We start from the raw sequence: 26,867 nt of genomic DNA on the forward strand, positions 1-26,867 counted from the left end.
TGAAAAATGGTGATAAGCATGGAGGATTTGGTTAAAGTTCATATGCCGATACGTACAAAATATCAGGCAGGTGACCTAGTAAATTTATAGATCAGGTAAAATTCTGCAAGAGCTTAAGTAGAATGTTACAGGAAAGAATGAGAAGATGGTAGCCTAATTTCTCTGACAGTCTTCATTATTTTAGAAAGAACAAAATTTTCATTGGTAAAAATTATTTCTGGAAATATTGTCTCAGTCTCTAATGCTATTCTGATTAACATAGTTCATATAAAATGGATTGTGAAAACATTAAACTTGGTTAACTGAATCATGATGAAAAATAGTAAGAAATTACAAAAAAACTCCAGTAGATCGTAGCCTTCCAGTAATTTTTTTTCTGAGGCAATCTTAATCATGATTATTACTGATCTAGAAAATATCTAAACTATCACTTCTAAAACTTGATGTAGAGGTAGAGTGATAAATGATCATAGGGTTATGTCCCATCTGGATAGTTTGTTAAATAATGTAATGATGCTTATTTTCCCAGTATGTTCTTTAATGCAGTCAAATGTGATATCATGATGTAGAATAATACAAGATTTTGTCTCGGACAACAGCAGCTTCTGACCTGAAATTCCCTAAGAGTTGTGATAGGTAACCTGTTAAATAGGATCTGCAAGTTTTATGGTGCAGAGAATAAAGAAAATGGGCCACTCCAAGGAAGTGGAGGAATACTGCACAAGGCAGTTGCAGTGAAATTACCTTGAGTCACATCATTATGAGATACTGTGCTTACTGTCCTGTCCAAAGCTGAACAGCCTGAAAGGAGTGTCTGAAAGGAGGGGGGTAAAACAAGGACGCCTAAAATAATCAGACAAGAGCCCTTGGGCCCAGAGTGGTGTAGAGTTGACACCACAACTGTGAGAACATCAGTTTCGTAAGGGCACTCTTCCTGCTTTGTTGCCCCTGGTATTCTGGTCTTGGGCAAACTAGAGGGAGACCACAATTGCTAGGAGCGCTTCTATAGCTTTCAGATACTCTCTTGCCTTTAATAAACTTAACTTGACCTTAAGATCTACATCCTATTTGCATATGCATGCATGCACACACACCTCCACACACATGCCCCCCATGTCTGCAGACAGGTGTTTGCAAACATATTATGGTACTGACCTGGTATCTGTGGCTATTCTACTTACCACGTCACAGAATCATAGAACAGTAGGGGTTGGAGGGGACCTCTGAAGATCATCTAGTCCAACCCCGCTGCTAAAGCAGGTTTGCCTAGAGCAGGTTCGCTCTAGCGAACGTCAAAGTGTTATTTTCTCTGTTCTTACTCTCCTTACTATGCCTTCATGTGTACTGTGAGTGTATGGGCTCGAGGACAAGAATTGTTTATGCTATTTGCTGGAAGACTGCAGAAAAGAAATATTTTATTGCTTATCTCTTATCATTCCTATATGCCTAAATATGTATTTGATAATAATGATAACTGAACATCTGTAAGTTTTAAGGGAAAAAGTAAAAAGAATGATAGAGCTCTAGGAACAGGCCTTAAATTAGTTTGTTGTATCTTACTGCCCTTATTTGATATTGCTGGTTTAAAAATATTTTTTAACTATTAATTAAAAATAATTACCCTATTATAAAGCAGTGCTAGCAGTTTTAATCATTATCAATACTGAGTTGATGATATTATCAAATAGATTAAGTGTAGGTGCTCACCTGCCATTCTGTCCTTAGTACGTGTAAGTATGCATGCACTTGTTTTCTTAACTGCATGCATCCATTTACCTAATACTTGTAATTTCCACACTTTATGCACAAACACCTACTGCACATAGTGTAGCAAGAATGCTTATTATGATGATTTATTGGTGAAATACCAGACATGAAGTAGTTTTATATCGATTTCCTGTAATGACACATTTTGGGAGAATATGAGCTGCTAATAGACTAACATAGGGTGTGCAAACCTTGGCTTGGAGCCCAAAGATTTCAAACTTGTCTGTCATAGTTCAGTACATTCTGAAGTTCATCAATTTTTTTCCAAAATTGTAATATATTCACTTATGTTGTTTCCATGCCTGTAAATCAAAACTGAACAAGGCTTACTCTACACATAACTTCAAGATCATGATGGTTTATCAAAGTCTTAGAAAAAATAAACATCATTTTGATGCAAGAATAGAGGCAGGGATAATTCCTGAGGTGTATTGTTGTAGCATGTTCTAGATGTATTTTATTAGTTCTTTACACCAAAGTGTCTTCCTAATTATTAATGCTCAAAACTAGGTAAATATAGTTAATTATTCTTACCTGTGGGACTGCCTTGGTTGTTTAGTTTCCTTCAGTCTTGCACATAAAACAATTTTAATAACATCTTCATTTCAAAAGTAATAACAACAGGAAAATTACAAAGAGCTAAATATTGATTCAAGTATTTGAATGAACGATGAAAATTAGAGATTCTTCTATACTGAAGATATTCTGACAAACTATAAATTTGAGAATATGTCTCTTCCAAAAGACAGTCCTGTGGCTTATGTGTGTGGTGCCCAAAATAGCTAGGTGTTTTCCGTTCCAAAGACTTCCTAGACCCTGTCTTGTTTAGATATCAAAATCTTAAATGATTGTATTAGCTTAGTTTATTCAGGGATAACATTAAAAACAATGACATGAAAAAAGTCATTTTAGCATTAAGGTTTACTATATATTTAGGTGGTCAGGACTGTCACCCAGAAGTTTCAGACTTTCTACAGAAATTCATAGTTTGTTTTGTTGTTTTTTTAAAAATTATGACTTGATTTTTTAATTTTTTTTTCTATTGATTTGTTTTAAGCAGTGTCTTGGTTTCCATTTTTATGTCTATGGAAAAGTTTCTTGTAAACTGAATTCTGATGGTGCTTTCTGCAAAATGGGATCTATATGATATTAATGCAAAGGAAAATTTCAGCAGTTATTTCATATTTAATTACTATTATTTAAATATATCTTCAGACTAGATATAAAGAAATTTTTTATGTTGGGAGTGGTGAAGCACTGGAACAGATTGCCCGGAGAGGTTGTAGATGCCTCATCCCTGGAAACATTCAAAGTCCAGTTGGATGGGGCTCTGAGTAATCTGATCTGGTTGAAGATATCCCTGCTCGTTGCAGGGGAGTTGAACTAGTTGACCTTTAAAGTTCCCTTCCGACCCAAACAATTCTATGATTGTATGATTCTACATTTAATATCTCCTATTTTTTTAAAAAAATAGCTAATGAAACCATACATTCTTTTTCTTTTGTTAAGATGTAATTCAGTGAATCAATAAATAAATAAACACCAGAAATTTCTGTAATAGTACTTTCACAGAATCACAGAATCACAGATTGGTAGGGGTTGGAAGGGACCTTTGGAGATCATCTAGTCCAAACCCCTCTGCTAAAGCAGGATCACCTAGAGCAGGTTGCACAGGTTCGTGTCCAGGCGGGTTTTGATTATCTCCAGAGTTGTTGCCCTCCAGAAAAATTAAATAGGTTTTAGATATAAAACCCAACCCAACCTGTACTTCATCCCATAGAAACAATAAATGCTAAGATCATTACACAGACAGACTGTCTGGCACAGTGCTTGCTTACCACTGTGTCTACACAGAGGTTTATAACGACAGGTTGACATAACCTACATCGAATTTTTACTGTGTAATACATTATAAATACATTTTTCATTGTGTATTGACATTTGCCTTTTTCTCTAGGTGGGCTATTACATTTGTTCAGTTTTAGGTCTTGTGTCTAAAATAATACTATAAAAGATAGATGTCCATTAAACTTTGTTTTCAGAGCTGGTCTTCCTTCAGTTAAAAACAAAGTTATGACAATAATAACGTTGCACACATTAAATTCAGAAAATTATAGCTTCTGAAACACAAGAATTTAATTCAAGTATCAAGAGAACAAAAGTCTTTAAATAACTTTAGAGAAGATAGTAAACTGGAAAAGGCTAATAACATTTTTCATTAGATGATGTTGACTTTCTCAACTTACTATCTAATGAGTTAAAAAATAAAATAATCTGAAACTACTGTATCTGAAGAAAATTCTACTTGGGAGATATTTTACAAAGTTCAAGATTAATGAGGTTTTTTTACTGCTGTTAATGGTATAGCTTGAAGTAAAATACACTTTGACTGTCCAACTTGGTGTACTTTCCCTTTAATCCCTGGAGAGTCTTTCTGATTATCAACTAGATCTTGGCATGAATTAAATGAAAGAACCAGTCTTACTGTAACTGCTAATGTGTGTAAATGAAAGAGTAAGTAGATAAGAAAGAAGCTACTGCTATCAAATATGCTATCAATGAACTTAACAGAGCACTAAACTAAATCAAACCACATCAGGAAAGTATCATGAATGCAGACGTTGGCAGAAAGTAGTCTGGAACAAGGACATAACAGTTTAAGGTAACATTTTTGCATCATCATATGTAAGTTCAGAGTGCCTCAGAAAATATCATCAGACTGATACAAGTTTGGGAGGCATTTCAGCGAAGCTTGGTCACAGTGAATAACCTTAATCTCCTCTTTGCTACTCTTTACATTTTCATTCTTGAGAAATGCAGCTAGTGCAGCCTGAACTATTAAAGTACTTCAGGAGCATGAATGTCCAGGCTTATACGGAAGAACACTAGTTCTAGGTGATGAGCAGCCTTTACTTTCCGTATAACTTCAAAGTTCAAGACTTTTTTGCACAAACTTCTAGTTCAGCAAGATAGATGGTTACAGTAACCTCTTTTACATTTAAAAGAAGCGGATTATTTTATAATAATTTATTCTTATTTTGTTTTGGAATTGTAACATTAAATAAAACATGCTTCTGATTAGAAACAAAATCAATTTTAATGTTGTGAAGATAAAGAAATTGCCATTATTACCCTTATTGTAAAATTAAGTAAATGTTTTGTACTAAGTGAAACTTTCCAGCCTGTTCCCTTGTAGCTAATGAAACTTTCCCTAGCAACGGAAAACCTCTGAGAAAATTCTATCGTGAAGTTTGTATTTGGTGATTGTTAAGAGAAGAAAAAGTGCTACATTTGGAAAGTTATTATATTCATTTACTAGTACTATTTATTTATAACATTTATGTGTGCCCGAAACAAGAGGGTGTTTCGGGTTCTAACTGCTTTTACATAAAATGTTGATTTGTGAATTCATATCACTTATAGTACCAAAATATAATGGAAGATTCTAATTTTATTTTTGTTTTCAAGGTAGTTTTGCTATCCATTGATCCCTTTTAATATAAGAAAAATATGTAAAATGTAGAAAGACTATACTCCTATGTATTTTAACTGTGGATACATTACTTAAGTTTTCTAATTGCACTACTTGAATTCTTAAATGACTTGTGATTTCTTTCTCGTGACATTAGAAAATACTGTGTACATTTCCCACTCAGTTGATGTATATCTCTACATACCATTTTGAGCTGTACAGATCTTCTTGAGTGCCATCACATGGCACGTACAGAAAAAACAGGTGATCAGGCCCAGTTAGCATGGGTTCGTGAAAGGCAAGTCCTGCTTGACTAACCTGATCTCCTTCTATGACAAGGTAACCTGCTTAGTGGATAAGGGAAAGGCTGTGGATGTTGTCTACCTAGACTTTAGTAAAGCCTTTGACACTGTTTCCCACAGCATTGTCCTGGAAAACGAGCTGCTCATGGCTTGGATGGGCGTATGTTTCACAGGATAAAAAACTGTCTGGATGGCCAGGCCCAAAGAGTTGTGGTGAATGGACTTCCATCCAGTCAGCAGCCAGTCACAAGTGGTGTTCCTCAGGGTTCAGTATTGGGACCAGTGCTCTTTAATATCTTTATCAATGATCTGGATGAGTGAATTGAGTGCACCTCCAGTAAGTTTGCAGACAACACCAAGTTGGGCAGGAGTGTTGATCTACTTGAGGGCAGGAAGGCTCTACAGAAGGGTCTGGACAGGCTGGATTGATGGGGTGAAGCCAACTGTATGAGGTTCAGCAAGGCTCAGTGCTGGGTCCTGTACTTGGGTCACAACAGCCGCATGCAATGGTGTGTAGATGTGGCACTTAGGGATGTGGTTTAGTGGTGGACTTGGCAGAGCTAGGCTAATGCTTGGATTTGAGGATCGTAAAGATCTTTTCCAACATACATGATTTAATGATTCTAGAAGTGATTTAAGCAGCCTTTGAACTCACAGAATCTCTGTTACAGAAGACCTGAGCAATCAACTCCTTTCCCTTGTACTGCAAATGATCACTTTGTTGAATTTAATTTTGCAAAATATTAAGTCTTTATAAATCTCATCTAGAATCTTTTGAAGAAAATTTAAGAAGTTATTTCAAAAAAAATCTTACTGTCTTATTCTGTCTCAGTTAAAGAATGCTGAAGTACAAAACTTCATCAGTATAGTGATACTTTTGTTCTTTTTATTAAGTATTTACATTTCTGGACCACAAACACCCAACATTTAGGAACCTCAAAATCACACAGAGAAATGTGTTCTATTCTGCATGTGCTTGGAAGATATTTTATTTATGTCTGAGTTTGAAAACTGCAATTACTAGAATGTGGGGTTTGTTTTTTTAAAATTTCATTTATATTGTGTCAGTCTTGATCTGAATTACTAATCAGTGCTGTCTGGTGAAAATGCCGGTAGTTGCATTATCGGTATATCATATTTCATAGCCTAAGAAGCTTCTTTTAGAACGCCTTTAACAAGAAACAGAAAGTGAAAAGCTTATCCAGTCAAGTTTGCAGCCAGAGCATTTCTCAAATTCACAGTATTTTCAGAAAAGCCTTGACATAATGTTAGGCAAGCAAATAAAAGGACACAGAGTTCAAAAACAAGTGCTTCACTCACTAGTATTAGTATTTGTCTAAGGAGAAATGTGAATACATTTTTTGTTTCTGTTGAAGCTTTGTAAATACTTCACTTGTTTCTTGTTTAACTTTTGGAGGACATTAAATGTCAGTGAACAGATTGCTGGTACTTGCTTCTTTTTCTCTTACCTTCTTTCCTCAAATCCAGTTTATTTTTATTCACAGCTCCCTGTGGAGGAAACTTGACTGGCTCATCAGGTTTTATACTTTCACCAAACTTCCCTCATCCTTACCCCCACAGCAGAGATTGTGACTGGACAATCACTGTCAATACTGATTATGTTATTTCATTAGCATTTATCAGGTAAACTACTACTTGCTCATAATTTATAAAGTCATGTTTGTAACTTTATTATTGGCAGTTGTTCAGATCTTTGTAGGGTAATGTATGTATACTTAATATAACTATCAAAGTGATTAGTAATTGTTATCTTTGTTAGCAGTCACAACAAATACATTAGAGTATTCAGTACACACAGAGGTGGAACTTGGGAGCTCACTGCTGCTCATTTAAAAGCATTTTCAGTTTACATCAACTAAAGGGGAAGTGAATGGTGCTATATTTACCAAGGTTCTGTTCCTGAGGAGGCAACAAGGACTTACTCACTGAATTTTGCCCAGCCCAGAAGGATGGTCTTTAATGATGAAGCCTATTGATTTGTCTTATTTTATATGAGATGCTCACCTGCTATTTAAGCAAAATTTCAAGAGTAGTCTTAGCTTTATTAGTCCATATCATTGCAGGATACTTCAACAGGATACTTCATGTTGTTCTGGTTATTAAATGGAGTTGGTTTAGCATTTTTCTTTATCACAATGCAAGGTTAAATTGAGCTTGACAGAATCCATAGAGGAACTTTTGCTGTCTGCATTTTATGTGACTCATGAAGTAAATTAATATACATATTATGTGTGAAAAATATGCATATGATGAGGCGTATGATGATGTCACAGAAATGTTAAAAATTGTACTGTCCCATCAAATTTAAGTCCTTCTTATGCTAGATGTTCTATAATACTGGCTTTATTGTTCTGATCAATGATAATGTGATAACTTGGCTAGTGATGCAGGTCATATAGTTGTCTATTCTCAGTGCTCAGTGATATAGTATGTGTTTTGAAGAATTCTTTCCAAGCAAAATAATCACTCAATTATATGTACATAATTAACAATTTAACTATTTTGTTGGTGATTTCAGAATATTGTATGTTGCTAAGCAACTTTCTACTGTGCAGTAGCACTTTTTTTTTGTTTGGTGAAATATCATGAGCTCAAAATATTTAAGAATATTCTCCTCTTGATACTGTACATTTAGATATAAGAGATCCTCCATCTTAGAATAAAAAAAATAATAATTTTACAGTGTGACTCGGTACAGCATGTGAACAGTTTATAGATCCCAAATATTGCCAACTTGTTCTTAAAATCTGAAGTATTGCTGTGATTCTTGACAGAAGCTGACAAGCTTAGTCTCGGTCAAAGTAGATTGCATACTTACTGAGACTTGCCTCACTTATGACACACAGACTGTTTCAGAGTGAGAAAAAACCCCTTCCTGTGTAAACCAAACTCTGGATACTCCAATGAGTAGTGTTAAATATGCTTTTGAGTGAGACTTACTCCAGCTAACCCTTTTAAACTCAAGAAAAACTATGGCACTTTAAAAATCAAATCTGTTGACATTTGACTTTTGCATTTCTTTTGTAAGGAAATGTATTTTTAAGTAATCCAAAAGTTAAAAAATATTTCCCCTGAAGGAGCTGTATGAGGTCTTCAATGCCTATGTTTATTTTAAGGAGCTGTGTCAAGCAGAGATAACATAATTCTAGTTGTTGTATTTTCATTCTTTTATTAATAATCTTTTTTTTTTTTTTTGTCCTACAGGGACCATCTTAGAAGTAAATTTAGTTAACTCTCTGTCTTTTACTAAAATTAAGTTCAAAATTAATTAATTATTTAATCAGCTATAGTTACATAATTAAATTAATTAAATTTCAAAAATTAACTAAAGTTGAAAGGAAAAGATGATGTTTAAAAACAATATCTTTTGTTTAAACTGATAATAGGCAAAATAGTTCGTGCTCTTAGGGTTACCAGAAGATCATTCCTTGGCCATGTGAAAGTGTTCAGTCTGACTGGAAGCTGTGTACAATCTACTCTGCAGCTGACTGCATTATATCATAAAACATTTCTACCAAGGGTTCCAGTAGATCTATGTTGTTTATTTCTCTTTATTAAGATTGCTATTAATTTTTTTCTATTTAAAAAAATTGACTTTTTTCTGGCTAGCAGCAAAATATCGTTTCTAAGCAGAGAACCAATAAATATAGTATTTCTGTTATTTTCCAATAAAACACTTCTACAAACCATTATTCTGACACTGGAGGTTTTTTTTCTTTTGTGAAAACAGTGATAGCAAATTTTTATTTAAGCTAATAAGAGTGAAAATGTTAGGCAAAGCATCTAATATTTCTCTTTTTTGTTCTACAGTTTCAGTATAGAACCAAATTATGATTTTCTTTATATCTATGATGGGTCAGACAGTAATAGCCCACTGATTGGGAGCTTTCAAGACAGCAAGCTGCCAGAGAGGATAGAAAGCAGTTCAAATACCATGCATCTGGCTTTTCGGAGTGATGGTTCTGTTAGTTTTACTGGATTCCACCTAGAGTATAAAGGTAAATATATTTTTTCTTTTCTATTAAAAAAAATTAATACATGAGTGTAAATTTTAATCTTTTTTAATTTCTCATAGTTTTCTGCCTGGTAATGGTTTTTTTTGTTTTGCCTGAGTATGATAATGTGTATTATCTGTACAAAATAAAATGTATTAAGTGTACTAATTTAAGATCATCTTGTAGTATGTTTCATTTAGCTGATACATGATAATGTTAAATGCATGATTCCAAAGAAAAACAATTCAGACAGCAGCTTACATGTTTCAAAAATAATGATGCAGTGAAAAAACTTAACAGCATATATACATGGTTTTTAGAGATTTTTTTTTTCCTTTACGTAGTAGGGTATGTTGGCATATGTCCATTTAAGATTCTGTAAGATGAAACGATGTGCTAGAATCTAGGATACCAATATTGAAAATGAAAAAATATTTCAGCTAGACCTTTGTATTATGGGGCATGATAGAGCTGTCTACCTGTCTCAGACAGATCTGTCTAAGATCATAACACAGTAAACAAGAAAATACAGGCTTGTAAAATTCATAATCAGTAGGAGCTTTCATAACTGCCTCTGTGTGGCTCAAGAAACAGAAATATTTGATATTAAATGAAAGTGAAAATATCAAATAATCTATAAAGTCAACCAGAGGGAAAATATGGATGCTTCTGGTAGAGAGGAAATACATCCTAACCTCCCTGGACTTATTTTCTTCTCCATTTATTCTGAAAGCAATTAGTAAATGCAAAGATATACAAGGGAAGGACTGATGCATTTGTTGCTTTGGCAAACGCACCAAGTCTCCGTTTACTTTCCTAAAGTCATTGGATTCTACATGTGTAAAGGAAGCTGCCTCTATCATATGAGATAGTCCTAAGAAGTTAAAAGTAGGTCTCAAACATACTCATGGTGAGCCCAGGTGTATGTACTGTTCCAGATCACTTAAAAATATTTCTTATTCCTTCTCAATTAAATTGAAGAATGATAAATGCAGATGGAAGTGCTATAGAACTTATAGAAGTGCTATAAAACAGGGACGCAGAACTTCTAAGGAATGAGAAATTATATTGATTTTTCAAGAGCACCAATCTTTTTCTGCTGTGCTGTTGAATACACTCTTGTCTCGTGGAATTAAAGGGTTTCTCCCATGCACCAATCCACCAAGTATGAAAGATACTCATTAGGGACACAGTCTCTTCTCATTCTTTGTCTAGATTTAAACAACGTAGTGCACCGCTGTACTTTGGAATTAAGGCAGAATACTATTTCTAACATTACTACTAGCCTGTGTACCACTAAGATCTCTTATTTCTTTCTGTGCTTTCAGGAGGAACAATGCCAAAGACATTATGTAGATTTTTGCCTCATTTGTAAAGGGACTGGAAATCTAAGTAATGGGAGGATGTAGGCATTAGATTATGTGTTTGTAAGTGACGGGAAGTTTGAGAAATCAACCTTCCCTGTTCACCTGATATGGTTATTTCTCCTGCTTAGAATATCTGGAGAATGCGTTTCAACATCTGCCTTCGAACACTAAGACATAAATATAAGGAAGTATTTTAATTCCTATTAAAAAATTCAAGGATTATTAAATTTGGACTGCTCAAAATCCCTTAAGCAGAGGACCAGCTTACTCAATGAATTATTCTATTTTTACTGGGACTATCTGCTAAATATGACACTGCACTGCTTAACTTATTTTAAGACTACCATAAGAACACTTATTGTCACGTCGTAAAATTTGAAAGTGATATAACTTCATTAGTTGGCCAAGGAGCAGTTGTAAAGATTCTTAACAGATTTTTGTTAGTTTCTTGCACAGTGGATTGTAAGTATCAAAATAGTGTAAGCATAATATCTGCAATAGAAAACTGACATACATATCATTTAGCCAAAATGAATAATTACATTATTGAGGAGAAAACTCTTAATAGATGGTGTGGTTTAACCCAGCGGGCAGCTAAAAATAACCACACAGCCGTTCACTCACTCCCCCCTGCACAGTGGGATGGGGAGAGAATTGGAAAAAATAAAAGTAAAACTTGTGGGTTGAGATAAAGACAGTTTAATATAACAGAAAATGAAAAAGAAAATAACAATAACAAAAACAACAATAACAGCAACAATAAAAGAATATAGAAAGCAAGTGATGCACAGCACAATTGCTCACCACCTGCCGACCGCCGATGCCCAGCTAGTTCCCGAGCTGCAGTCTAAACCCCCAGCCAGCTTCAGCCCAGTTATATACTAAGTATGATATCACATGGTATGGAGTATCCCTTTGGCCAGTTTGGGTCAGCTGTCTTGGCCATGTCCCCTCCTAGATTCTTGTGCCCCGCCAGCCTCCCCACTGCCAGGGCAGTATGAAAAGCTAAAGAGTCCTTGACTTAGTGTAAAGGTTGCTTAGCCACAAGCAAAACATCTGTGTGTTATCAACATTATTCTCATCCTAAATCCAAAATACAGCACTATACCTGCTACTAGGAAGAAAATTAACTCCATCCCAGTAAAACCAAGGCAACGGAATGTTTTATGAACCAAGTGTCTTTTTTTTTTTTTTTACTTATAACGTATGACTGAACAGGGAACGTACAGGGCAGCAGTCTTCAGGGAGGAGCTATTAATGTTGTCATATATCACAAATAGGAGGGAAAAGGCAGAGGAAGGTAAAGAATGGATTTAAGGTGTACACCTAAGAAGTTCTAAACTACTTTGAGTAAGAGCTGCTATTTTGTGAAGGATTAACATTTTGAAGAGTAGACAATAGTTAAATTAGTTGAGGAAACCAACTACAGATGATGTTGTAGGTACCTCACACAGACCAGCTGGCCAACAGAAAATAGGTGATACCTGGAAGAAGCACAGCCATGGTACTCACAAGGAGTTTTAACCACTCCAACAGCTGCTGCAAGGATGACGTAACTTAGCACAAGCAGTCCAAGGGATTTCTTGAGTGTGTGCCTGACAATTGTTTGATGCAGATGATCCCCTAGATGACTAGGGCAAATGCTCTGCTGAAATGGTTACTCACCATGGGGGCTGAGGGCCCAACAAAAAGAAAATGGAAAAGGTTGTGGTACTTAATACCTTTTTACCCTCTTATTTTACTGTTATGTTTTGCCCCCAGTCCTTCTTGAACCTGCTAGTAGGGTTTGTGGGAGTGCAGCGTTATCCACAGTGGAGGAAGAAGGAGTCTGAAAGCAATTAAACCATGTTGTTGTACATATCTCCATTGGAACAGATGAGACGCACCCAAGGGTGTTGAGGCAGCTGGCTGATGCTACTGCAAAGCTGCTTTCTATCATCTCTGAAAGGTGATGGCAGTCAGGATGATTCCTGGTGAATTGAAAAGGTAAATATCACATGCTCCTTGAAGAAGTGTGAGTAGAGGACCTGCGGAAGTATAGGAATGGTCATTTTAAACTCAGTCCCTGGAAAGATTATGGAGTAAATCTGCCTGGAAACTACTTACAAAAAAAGGAAGGACAAGTAACTGCTTGGGAACAGTCTGCATGGATTTACCATGGGGAACTGTGCCCAGCAAACATGTCGCTGTCTATAAGGAGATGAAAGTGGAGAGTAGTGTACTTCAGAAAGGCCTTTGACATGCTCTCTCCCAGTATCCTGAGAGCCCAATTTGATGAGATATGGACTGGATAAGTGGATAATGTGGGTGGAAAATTGACTTGCTTGCTGATCTCAGACTCTTTGCTGGTATTAGTTGTGATTAATAATGTAGGCAATATATTTATTGATTACCTGTATGATGGGACAGAGCAAGTTCATGGACAACACCAGTATGGGTAGAAATGTCAATACTCGCATTGTTATTCAAAGGGATCTTATGAGACTGGATAATCAGGCTGACAGAAGCTTTTGACAAACGCAAATGTAAAGTCCTGCATCTTTAGTGGAATAACCCCATGCAACAGTAAAGACTAGGGGATGACTTGATGGGGTAAAGCTCTGCAGAAAAGAATCTGAGGGTCTTGTGTACAAATTGACCATGAACCAGCAGTGTGTCCTTGTGATAAGGAAGGCCAGCAGCATTCTGGGCTGAGAGCGAAAAACTGGAAAAAAGGGTGGAATCAGTAGATCCAGGCAAGTGATTCTTCACTGAGATCACACCTGGAGTGTACAGGGCTTACCCTGGTGTAGATAAGGCCCTAACTGTACATTTAAGAGCTTACTAGTGCTGTAACGATTTTGACACACAGAAGTCCAGTCCAATGGAGAGTCACTAAGATGATTAGGAGGGTGGAGCATATAACATACAAAGAGAGGCTGAGGGAACTGGGTTTGCTTCAACCACCTAATGAGAGTGTATAGAAAAAAGAGTCAGAGTCTTCTCAGGGGCACATAGTGATAACATGGGAGATAATGGGATCAAGTTGCAGCAAGAGAAATTTCAATTAGATATTAAGAAAAAAAGAAAATCACTTTGAGAGTAGCCAAACATTGGAACTGATTGCCCTGAGATCATGTCATCTGAATCCTTTGAAATAGTAACTGGACTGCACAAAGCCCTGAGCAACCTAATCAAATTGGCCCTGCTTTGAGTGGGGGTTGTGCTCCATCTCTTCCAATCTAAATTGTTCTGATTCGATGAACTTAACTTTTTCACACAGATCGTAGCAGCTGCAGTTATGTCCTGTATATAGACTAATCCTATTTTAAGTTGCAGTAGTACTCAAGCTGTATTTCATTGACAGGCCATATTTCTCGGATACAAACTTCAGACTTGACCCATGTCTCAGGTCTGGTCTGTAATAGTGTTTCTGGTTGGGTTTTGTTCTTCCCTTCCTCTCTCCATTCATTTCTATTTTATAATGGAGGAGCAGCTTATTATTTCTAATAAGTGCTCTGGAGAATAATTATGGAATGTTTGCTGTAGTTAGGTATGTCTGTAATGTTCTCTCTAAGCAGCTTATTATGGTTTTGTTCTCTTTGAGACTTAGGGATGGTGTAGTAAATCATCAAATTCTGGACAAAGCACCTGCTTCTCTTGGCGTTCAATGTTGTTTTCCATGCACTGAGATACTAGTTTTCTAGAGGGTTTTTGGCATTGTTACTATCTGTTAGCCAAGAGAGACTTCCTTATTGAACTTGAGATTGCAGCAGCACATATCGCTACCTGTTTTCAGCCTGTATTTCAGAAACCTTAATTGATCCAGCGGTATGCTGAAGTTATCAAAGAAGTTATTATTGTTTTTCTTGAAGCATGTTGCAAAATTTTATTATGGGCAAAAAGAATTTACACCTAATATGCACAGTCAAGAATATAGTGTTACTGTAACTCAAATCTTAACTGCCTAATGAAACAATTATTTTTAGTCCATACCTAATTATTACAGAAAATAATTTTAAAAACACTACCACAGGAAAAAAAATCTTCGTAATAATAAGGATAAAATTGTAGTGCATACACTCTGCAGCATTTTCTCTGATGTTCTGCTAAACCTGCCACTGCCCTTCTGTGTTGTCAGTTTCATGATACTGGTATTCTTGGGAAAGAAAGAAGGGCTGCAGGGGTCATCAATGTTTTGAGTTCTTCAGTTGGAGCAAAATGAAATTGATGGTGAAGGACTTTTTCTCTTGACTCCTGGGAGCACTTTTATTTTTATAAATTTGCTAATACATTCTTCTTATTTGCTCTTTTTCTTTCGCTGGTTCTCAGCTAGACCTGATGAATCGTGTTGACACATTTAATGTCATTCTTCATATATTGTAGCATCATATAATGACTTTTTCTTTACAAGTTCACTTAGCAGCTACTTCAGGTTTCCAAAAGTAGTTTGAAGGTGTTAAGTATTTAGGGCTTTATTTTTCAGAATAGTTATTAAGAAACTGTATTTCTATAGTGACAGTTTTACTGTTTAGTCAGCAACTTCAGGAGTCTGTCATAACTGTAACCTGGGGAATAGAAAATTACAGGGTTGTAACTTTTCCCTAGAGAAAATTTGTGCTGTGACAGATCATGTCGTTCCTCAGTTTTTGATTTATGCACCAGACATAATAGATTATTTCTCTTATTCTCTTTTTAATTTCTCATGTAATACTAATCTCTACTTTATTCAAGGATCTGCTAGAATTCTGAAACATGGATTTCTTATCATAAACTCAGGGATAGTAATTTCACAATATATGTTGTTTTTCAATAGAAATGTACCAGTATCAGTTCAGTAAGAAGAAAAAATAATGTTTTCTTGTTATTGTCCAAATGTTAGCTATAATACTAAAATAAATGATCCTTTTTTTGGTTTTGTTTCTTTGCTTGTTTTTTTTAATTTGAGAATTTGGACTTGAAAAAAATTTCATTTTGCCCTAATTCTGTCAGACTTTTCAAGTGACTTCTGAAGTGGCTTACATAATAATTATTAATATCTATGTGATAACTTACAGATTTTCCAGTAAATTGTATCCCTTAACTTCTGATTGTCAACCCAGATTTTTTGAGTGTTACAAAAGTTTTAGCTTTTCTTTTTCTAATATCATACTGTATTTTGAAGCCTTGCTGTTCAGAACAGGAAAGAGATGTTACAGGCACCATGCTACAACTACTGAAATGAATCAATGTGAATATCAGACATCTGTTCTTAATAAGTCATAGAATCATAGAATGGTTTGGGTTCAAAGGGACCTTAAAGATCATCTAGTTCCAACCCCCCTGCCGTGGGAAGGGTCACTCTCCACTAGACCAGGTTGCCCAACGACCCATCCAGCCTGGCCTTGAACACTTCCACGGATGGGGCAACCGCAATTTCTCTAGGCAACCAGTTCCAGCACCACACCACCCTCATACTGAAGAATTTTTTTCCTAATACCAAATCTAAATCCACTTTCTTTTAGTTTAAACCCATTACCCCTTGTCCTATCACTACATGCCCTTGTAAAAAGTCCCTCTCCATCTCTCCCGTAGTTCCCGTTCAGTTATTGGAAGGCTAATATAAAGTGTTCCCTGAGCCTTCTCTTCTCCAGGCTGAATGACCTGCTCCAGGAGGAGCACCTCTCCTCCAGTCCTCTGATCATCTCCGTGGCCCCTTCTCTGGAATCACTCCAACAGCTCCATGTGCTTCTTGCACTGGACGCAGTACTCCAGATGGAGTCTCACAAGAGCGGCGTAGAGGGGCAGAATCATCTCCCTCGACCTGCTGGTCACGCTGTTTTTGATGCAGCCCAGGACACGGTTGGCTTTCTGGGCTGCAAAGTGCACCTTGCTGCCTCCTGTAGATCTTTTCATCAATCAGCATTCTCAAGTCCTTCTCCTTAGGGCTGCTCTGAATCCAATTAACTATATGACGTACTATTACTTGTTATTGTACTGGTTTTCATATCAGAAGCATGCTTTGTAGGTTAGATAAGCAAATCCTAATAAATTTTTAACCTCATTAGGAGATCTTCACATTCTTTTGGAAAATGTGATGATGAAATTTGAAAAGAACTAAACTATTCTGTGTTTCCATCTTAAAATGTAAATGTACTTTTATGGTTTTGTAATTCTTTCTCTCCTCTCAGAAATAATACAACATAAAAATGGCCTTAGGGGATCAAACCAACAATCTACTTACTTCATTAGCTTGTCTCTAGTAATGAGCAATAGCTGATATTTGGCTAAACTATATAAAATTAAATATATAGTCATTTCTCCCTATTGTCTCTAAGTTTTCAGAAACGTCAGCTTAGGGACTGCGAGAATCAGATGAAGTGTCTTTGTATTTAAAGCTCCTAAATAGATTTTCAGGAATTTCAAAGATCATATAGTCTTTTGGCAACCATACCTACCTGTAGTAGAAAGTTCCACAGTGCATATATGTCTGGTAAAAACCACTTCTTTTGAGGTATTAGAAAGTTAGCACTGATCTTGCAGAAGGTGAATGTGTTCCCTAATGATCTTCACCACAACACTCTTAAATGGTAAAGAAGAAAACCTGAAATTTCTATCTTCTGCCTGATAAAAGAAATTACTCCAAACTCCATCCCGCATAGCACAAAATCATCTGCTTCATTCCAGCTTCTATCATTTCCTAAAATATTTACTGTTTTTTCATTAATGGAAAAACTTTTCAAATTTTTCCAAAATGTTTATCTTTTCTCTCCTTCTGCATAGTAATGTTAATTAGAAGTGCCAAGTGGTTATTTTTGTGCAGTTGTGATGTCTTGGATATTAAACACACTCTTATTCATATTATAGAAGGAAAAGGAAAGCAAAGATAAGAGCATATGCATGTGTTTGAATTTAGGTATCATTTACTTCAATGTTTGGAAACAAATAGCTATAAATAACAAAAAAAAAAAAGAGATAAATTTAGGAAATATGTTCATGCTTTGTCCTCCAGTGAGGAAAGAAAAGCTATAAGAAAATATATCACACAGTATGTACGTATATAAGTATTCATTTGGGATTTATTAATTTTGAAGAAATTCTTGTTTGCATACTTTTTATTTTGTCACAAACTACTTATATTAGTTTCCCCCACTTACCAGTTTTCAGAACAGATTTTAAAACTAGAATGTGTCTTGTCTACTGGGACAGTGTCCATAATTCTAACTTCATTTAAGTATAAAACTGTATCATTGGTCACAGTGAACTCTGGAAAAATAGTTCTCATAATGGAGGTCTATAGCAATTATCTAAGAAAAATACTGGAAACATGGTTTTGGTCATTATATAGTAACTTGTACAATCTTTAAAATGAAGGAGAGAGAACATTTGATGTAGAATGGAAGGATTCTTAAAAAAAAATAAAGAACATTATGTGTCTGCAGAGTGCTCAAAGAAGACCTTGAGAGAACTCCAGAAAATATTTGTAATGTTTTAGGCTATACTGAGAATTGTGTTTGCATTTTTTCTTCTATAGCAAAGCTTCGTGAATCTTGCTTTGATCCTGGAAATATAATGAATGGAACAAGACTTGGAATGGATTATAAACTGGGGTCAACAGTCACATATTACTGCGATGCAGGTTATGTTCTTCAGGGATATTCTACACTCACATGTATCATGGGAGATGATGGAAGACCTGGATGGAACAGAGCCCTGCCCAGTTGTCACGGTAAGAGCAGTTTTTAATTTATTATAGTTGCTGTTGTTATTATTCTTGCTTTGTCATATGGAAGAAACAGGTACAAAATTAGAAGAAACATTTTTTAAAAACTTCTCTTTTAGGACAAAGCCCTTTTCAGTGTTGTCTTTAATAAAAATTACATATTTAATAACTCAAGATAAATATTATTTCAAGATGTTAACAAAATTGGATAAATATTGCTGCAAATTATTATTGTGGATAGAGGTTACTAGTAATGTTGTCCTCTATGTCTACCTGTATTCTTGAATTAGTGAATTTACAACAGAGCATAAAGATAGATATATATATATATGTATTTAAATAAAGCATTAAGTATACTCTGGATGTCACAATATATGTTTGTTTCTTTTTCTTATTACTGTTTTTTAAACCACATAGACGAAATATTTTGTATATGTACAACATTACACTATTTAACCTGTTGGACATGTGGTCTCTAGAAAAAGTCAGCCTTGGAATGCACTGAAGATCCAATCATTCAAACTTTTATGGATATGAGTAACTCCACTCATTTCAGGAATCTCCTGACTTTACTTATATTACCAATGACTATGTCAAGCGTAAGCACTTTCAAATTTAGACACTAAGAAAAGATTATTTTTTTATTTTTCTGTTTTGGTATTAATTCCTACCAGCAATTGATAGGCACTTCAGGAAAAAACCCCAATATTCTTTTCACATACTCTGTAAGATTAGGCACAAAACCTGTCCCATGTATCCCAATGTTAATAAACAATTAAGATAAAAATGCCAAATTATAAAATTAAATTTTGCTTTATAAGTTAAAATAAAATCTCCTCAATATCATCTTAATTTCAATTCCTTTTCGTAATATGAAGACAAAAAAGCTGTTAAATCTATTTCCAATTTGAGTACATTTATTTAAAATGGAATATGGATTTTCTTTCTTGGGTTGTTTCTATTGCAAAGTGAATGGTGTAGTACCAGCAAAACGGAAAAAAAATATAAATTGTCAACTATAAAGAATAACCAAAATTATAAGCATTTGAAGAATCTTAGTACTTTCATTATTCAACAAAAACATCATAGCACTGAACACCAAACTTCAGTGGCAGCAAATTGGACAACTGGCCCTAAAACTTTTGTAAATATGTTCAAACTTGTAGACTGTGTGCAATGGAAAGCAAAAGTTTCTTCCTCATTTTAAAATGAGATATGAATGTTGTTTTCTAGAGAGGAGTCAGTGAGGAAGATTGTTAGGTATAAGAGGAGAAAGGCTTTCTTCTTTTGGGAGGTCTTTTTCATGAGTAATGGAACATAAAGAATTTCTTTATCAATGATGCAATAATTGTGTCTATTCATGTTACTTATAATCTATTTAGCAATCTTCCAGTGATATTTATTTTAACATTCACTAAAGGGAGAGTGTTTTGCTTGGAAGAACTGCCATTTTAATAAAAGAAAAAGAAAATTGTATAATAGAAGGGGTAGTGGATATCTGTCACTGATTCTAACTGGACCATTTTTTTCCTGGATGAACAAGGCCTTATTTCAAAAATGACAAACCCCACACTTCCTAAGTGATGTGATGTCACACAATAGGCTCAATGAAAATGCCTTAACTTGTAATTTTCACTTGGTTTTGTTATATTATTTTTTTCCTTCAGTTGAGACGATGAAGATTTGTAGATATGTTGCTGTGATGTATTATAGTGTATTTTTACCATGTAATCAATGCTTTCTACTTTTGCGGTATTTAGCTCAAGAAAAACAGAACATTTATATAGCTGTGAGAAAGATGATATCAGTTGATTAGCTTTCAGTTACAGGGGTCTGGCAGAAACAGTTTGAGAGCTGAATTTTGGTCTTTGACCACCAGTCTCGTCTACCTAAAAAATTAATAGAGAAATGAGATTCCTCCATTGTACCAGTTGTATTTTTGAAACTCCATTAAAACTGATAGTGTTATAATGAAATGTGGTATACAATACACTTTAGTATATATGTAATTTTTCATTTTTGTATTTATTTTAAGAAAAAAAAAATTGTGAACCTGAACACCCTTTATACCTGTAATAACTTGATCTAATGCTTTAAGTATGAAGTAAAACCCATTTTTTAAAAAAAAATACCTATAATTTTCTCTAAACTTTTAAATGCTTAATATCAATTTAGAGTCTAAGTTCTTCTGTTAAATTCCTGTGAGCCATATTTACCATGTAGCTTTATAGGGGGAGTGAGGCATCTCAGAATATGGTAAAGAGAAATATTACTAATGTGTATTCTTATTTTGCTCGTGTTTGGAGCTAAGTAGGTCAGAGGAAAGGAAAGGAGAACTTTCAACACCAGATGGCTCTCTGGGCTCAAGGGACCTGCTTTACAATGTATGGAATTGGTCTTGTAAAGAGTGTAGTTCAAAGAATATAGAAAAACTTTTTCTCTTCTAAGAGAATTTGTGTCCTTAATATGCGATCATTTTCATGAAGAAAATGGTTAGATAAATAACATGGATAACATCAGGGTGAAACTGATACAGGGTCCAAAATAAGACTCTATTAAGTAAAAACTCTTCTTGTTGCAATTAATATGGATATTTTCACTGAATAGTAGAATCTCAACAGGAGGATAGAGTACTATCTCTATACCCATTCTGAATAAGCTGACATAGCTTAAGACATACTCCTGAGGGGTGGTGAATGAGTTTGAATGGACCACTTAGCGAGAGGATTTATGGGTCTTGTTCTAAAATCTAGCCTTTTAGTTAAAATGTAGGCAAAAATACATTCTACATTCAGAATTAAAAAAAGAAAATGGAGGCCATGGCTCTATTATATTGGAAGAGCAATTGTTTGGGATGGCTTTAAGCATTCTCTGAAAATGTCTGGTTCATCAAGCACCATAGAAAATCTTTGTTGGGGAACACTGATGTTTTGGGCCTGGTTGGGTCTCACCATGAACTGGCTGATTAATTGCTCAGTCTGTCAAAACTCACTTTCCTGGGAATGTGCAAAAGTAGAAAGTAAGAGTGTCTACAGACCCTAAAAGTCAATAACTGATGATTTTAGAGTTAGATAAAAACTGAGCAGATGCTTTCAGCATCATAGACGACTAGTTTTCCAAAATCTGTTCAGTGAATAAAGATGATTTTTTTGCAATTGTACCTTTATGCACCAAATATTTTCCATGGTCTAGTCCTATGTGCATTAGGAATGAGTTGCATTTGGTTGAAAATATTATTTAAAATGACCTTGAGCCTCTCTAATAAGTGTGGGAAGTGAACCAAATCATTGGCTTCATTCTTTTATGAACACATGCAAAGATTATCCAGGCTAATATGCTAAGCTATTTGGCATTTCATGGTGGATGTTAAGAACAGGATGTAATTTTCATATGCAGAGGCAATGTTCCTATGACAGAGATGATGATTAATGATTTCTCTTAGCTTCACCAACTATCATTAATTTTAAATGTTTGGTAGCAAACAACAATTGTTTACAGAATTAAAAAAAAGCTCTGTAATGGGACATCACATTTATGACTGTGCAAAAACCTTGTTCCTACCAGAAGAAATCATTTATTGATTACTAAAAAATATTGATACATTTCATTATGATCTGTTTTTAATCATTGGAAATATTTGAATCCAGGCTTCAAAAAATCTCTGTCTGAAAGATATATCTAGCAATCTCAAATATTGTCATGAACTGCCTATGATTTTTATTTTTTTAATAAAACATCAGTATGCAAAATATTCATATGTACTGTGAATCTTTTGTTTAAAAGAAAACAAAAAAAGTCCTGGGATTGCTCACAGAGCAATTCCATACCATGATTTACAACAGGAACATTCTCAACTATGATTGCAACAAGAAATCTTAACTCCCAGTCTTATGTACACAATTGTATACTATAGCAGTGGTGGTTTAGTGATTAAAGACCATACTGAAAAACATATGCATATGTATTATGAGGAAGGAGAGAGAACCTTGAATTACATGTCCACTCCTATGCCATAAGACCTGGAAGATAATTTGCATTACTAGGAGCTGTGAAAAGGAGTGCCTGCAGCCTCATCTTCCAAAGAAATGTTTTCCTGAAAATAGACATGTAAAATGAAGCATCTACTCTGACAGTAGCTTTTGGGTTAATTTGCAGTAATTCATACTTTTCTCTACAATTTTTTTTTTTTTATTTCTTACTCTTTGTATTAGCTTGTCACAGCTATTTGAGGTAACTCAGATCAGGTTTATATCTGAAAACTTTTAGGATGGAAGACTGCACAGAAAAGCTTAATCCTTCTGTTTATTATTTTATAATAAATTATATGTTGACAGATTTTTAATCAATCATTCAATATTGATTAGTTAATCAGAGGCTTTATAGGTTACATTTTAATGCAGTTTTTATGTAGTGAAGATATAATTCTAATGTGGTTATGGCATACTGGTTTGGTCTTTTGAAACCATTACTTTAGTCAGCCAATTGTTTACATGATAAATCATAGAGTACTATTACAAATTGCAAGAAAAAAAATTATAATTTTCACCATTCTTGACGATATCATAAAGAATTGAGAATGTTCTTGTCATAGGCAAATATGTAAGTATAGAAGAAGATAAAAGACTGAGCCACATTAGGCAAAATACTTCCTTGGCTTATTTTTATTTAGGGTAGGTAGGTAAAGACAAGGTGAATTTCTAGGTAATCTAATTTACATTTCTTAAAAATACTCAAGTATGTTAAAAGAACTATCAGATAGAACTGGCATGTGGTGGTCTATTTTATACATATAATAATCAAAGATTTTTTTCTGTGTTTATAGTATTTTGGATGTAAAAATTTTGATCAAAGCAGTTGGAAATTTCATGAACTTTTTTGTCCCATTCTGCATTTTTGGAGTACAAATGTAGAATCATAAAATCATTATAGAATCATAGAATGGTTTGGGTTGGAAGGGACCTTAAAGATCATCTAGTTCCAACCCCCCTGCCATGGGTGGGGAAACTCTCCACTAGACCAGGTTGCCCAAAGCGTCATCCAGCCTGGCCTTGAACACTTCCAAGGAGGGGGCATCCACAACCTCTCTGAGCAACCTGTGCCAGCACCACACCAACCTCATAATGAAGAATTTTTTTCATATCTAATCTAAATCTCTCCTCTTTCATCTTAAGGCCATTACCCCTTGTTGTATCACTACATGCCATTGTAAATGGTCCCTCTCCGGCTTTTGAGAATGCTTGATTAGATTCTGAAACCTCAGCTATCATATGTGAGCAATTAATAAGAAGATTTTAAAAGGCACAAAATAGTTGTTAGAAGTTATTAACATTCATTAACATTCATTAACTTCTATCTGTAGTATTTGTTTTCATCTTTATAAAAAACCAACAAAACAAAATACATTTCTAGACAAAATTGCTTGATTTTAATAGAACAGATTGAATCCATATCTAAAATCTAACTGAGATCAGGATCAGACGTTTATTACAGGGATACTCTAGATGGATAGTAGTAGCTGTATTTTGGGTTACTGCTCACTAATTATTTTTTGTTAAAAACACTTATATTTAAATCCTTTTAATTATTTCATTAATTTAACATGCCACACTGGTATTTTCTTTTGCAGTTCTCTGCAAGAGGCTTGTTCCTCAATATGATTAATTTACTTAAAAATAAAGTATCTATGGCAGAGAATTAAGTCTGCAGTAAACACATTGTCTTCATACTTTGGAGGTGGCAGAAGATTAAATGAGAGAGTAGAAGAGAAGTGGAGACACAGTGAGGATACAAAGGCAAGATGGCTTATAATCACTAAAGAAAAATTCTTGCAGAATCTGTAATTAATTCTCAGAAGTCCAAAGTCTATTTTTTCATATAAGGAAGAGGCCTTGGCCAGAAACTCTGAGGATGACATAAGTTTCAGTGGTTGCTATTTATGGTATAGAGTGGAATGAAGGCCTTGAGAGAGTTACTCTGTACTGGAGTGCAAAGACCTACCTTAGTCAGCATTCCATTAAGGTAGTAAAAGTATTAAAGTCATTAAAACACATGGAAGAGGTGGCATAGGTGATGCTGCAATTGTAGTTGTCCATTTACCTCCTCTTGAAGCATAACACTTTCATTTAAAAAAAAAAATCTCTGCTAATTTTTCATTTGAATTCTGACTACCTAAATGATATTACAAAGTGAGATTCATTAATTGACATGGGCATGTGAACAAGTTGTGCCACCTGCTCTTGGATTTTCAGTATGGAGGGGTCATTCTGGCTAGACTTCTTTCACTGTCTACTTCATAAACATTTCTTAAATGAGCACTAATACAAGATATAACTTATTTTTCTTATATTGTGCACTTTTATCCTGCACTGTCATGCTAGCACAACATCTTTGAGTAGGTAAATAATTCAACTTCATTACATTTACACCATAAAACAAGAAAATAAGATTGATGATTTTCTTTTAAAACTACTCAATAGTAGTTTTTAACCACTTAAGCAGAATGCTTTATTTGAAGTTGTCATATGTTGTCTACTTACAAACCATTTCTCATTTTCTTTTTGCCAAGAATAAGACATCTATTTTACAGAATCACATAAACCATGACCTGAGTTCTTAGAATTAGAATTGAAATTCTTTAGGATTTGAATATATAAAATACTAGTCAAATGTTACATACTCTGAAAAGTTTGTTCTTAATAGTCATACTTGAAAAGGTGATTGAAGGACTTTTGAAGAAAATATTAATATATAGTAACTGAAAAATCTTCTGAATACTAGATTTTTGTTCCCAAGATTCTACTGCCCATTTTTTACATATATATGCCCATTGCTTTACTATTCCAAGCTTCCCTCCCAATATAGTCAGTGGAGAGAGACAGGTTTCTTAAAAGGTCACCAAAGGGGATTCAAAGAGCTTGTTAGGAAGGTATATTTTTCAATTTGCATCTGGACTGTACAAACAGGATTTATTGTGCTTGCATGCTCAGCAGGGCATGACTTAGAGCAGCAGTGTAAGAAATAGTAGGTATAGTGAAATATCTGAATACACTGTGTGGAAGCAATACTGCTTGAGATTAAAATATACAACAAACACTGTTTTGGAGGGATTGTAGGGTTACTTATTGTCTCTGTGTGCAAAAATTTAGCAGTTTTAGAAGATTCCTGAGAAAGTAAAAGAGTAGGCACCTAGGTCTGATTATACTTTAACCTATAAACCTCACACTACAGACACCTTTCTGTATGAACACATTCATTAGTCCTCCTCCATGGAAGGGAGACTATTGTACACCAACAACTATTAAGTCAAAAAGCCCAAAAGATAAAAGCTAAGTTGCACCTAGTGGATTTGGCAGTAATTAAGTAGATAATTGGTTATCAGTATAGACTTCTTAGAGATAGTAGGCTTATTTTTCTTATGACAAGTGACTGTTTACTGTAAAATACACAAATGGTTTGGGGAACAAAAATAAGATCTTTCTATATGGATATGCAGATAGCTGGTATTTTGCCAAAAACCCGACAGGTTTTGGAAAATGTGATTAAATTAAAATCTCAGCTTTTCTTAAAGCTGTTCTCTTCATATCTGAGAACGTTTGAAAATGTTACTGGAATGAACTATAAAGGTTATTAATACTAGAAAGCTTAGAAAACAATAAAAATAAATACAGACACATATATTAACCCACACCAAGCATTACTTTGAATGTCTGACCTTTTGCATATACATTTGGAATTCATAATATGGCTTTACAGTGTCCATTGAATAATAAATGCTGTGTGTAATTATTCCAAGCTTTCATTTAAAAGTTCTAATGTAATGTAATGGTAAATAAAGCATGAGAAATGGAGAATAGTAGTTAATTACAATGACCTCATTAAAATCAGCTGCCAGAGAATCCTAATTTCCAAGGTATTTAAGGGATTAGTTAAATAGAGTGCACCATAAAACCAGGTACTTCATCTTCTGTTGAACTAAATCTGCTGCCAATTTTTAGAAGCATGGTTTAATGAAGGAAATGTTAGAAAGAAGGAGAAATAGTTTAAGCTATGTAAATTTTTTTTTTTAGCCTTAATTTTCTTTGCTACAAAAATATATCTGAAATCAAATGTGTATATCAAAGCCATAATTTTAAATATATCTGCTTAGATGCAACTGTTACTTTGAATAAACATCATGAATAAACAAGGAAAATGTAACAGGGAACTTTAGTATTATTGAGAATAGCACATATATGATAAAATATGTAAATTCACTGACAAACA

General features: G+C 34.6%; 1 protein-coding gene across 1 annotated transcript in view; it reads left to right on the forward strand.

Moving 5' to 3' along the window:
* The window catches only part of CSMD3 (CUB and Sushi multiple domains 3), a 727,509-nt gene that overhangs the window by 505,506 nt on the left and 195,136 nt on the right, over nt 1-26,867 (forward strand). Inside the window, exons 28-30 of the mRNA XM_075743489.1 lie at nt 7,047-7,185; nt 9,373-9,560; nt 18,417-18,611. Coding sequence (XP_075599604.1) covers nt 7,047-7,185; nt 9,373-9,560; nt 18,417-18,611 — 522 coding nt within the window. The remainder of the gene's footprint in view (nt 1-7,046; nt 7,186-9,372; nt 9,561-18,416; nt 18,612-26,867) is intronic.

This window comes from Balearica regulorum, chromosome 2 (genome assembly GCF_011004875.1).
Source record: "Balearica regulorum gibbericeps isolate bBalReg1 chromosome 2, bBalReg1.pri, whole genome shotgun sequence".
In the NCBI taxonomy this organism is placed as follows: Eukaryota; Metazoa; Chordata; class Aves; order Gruiformes; family Gruidae; genus Balearica; species Balearica regulorum.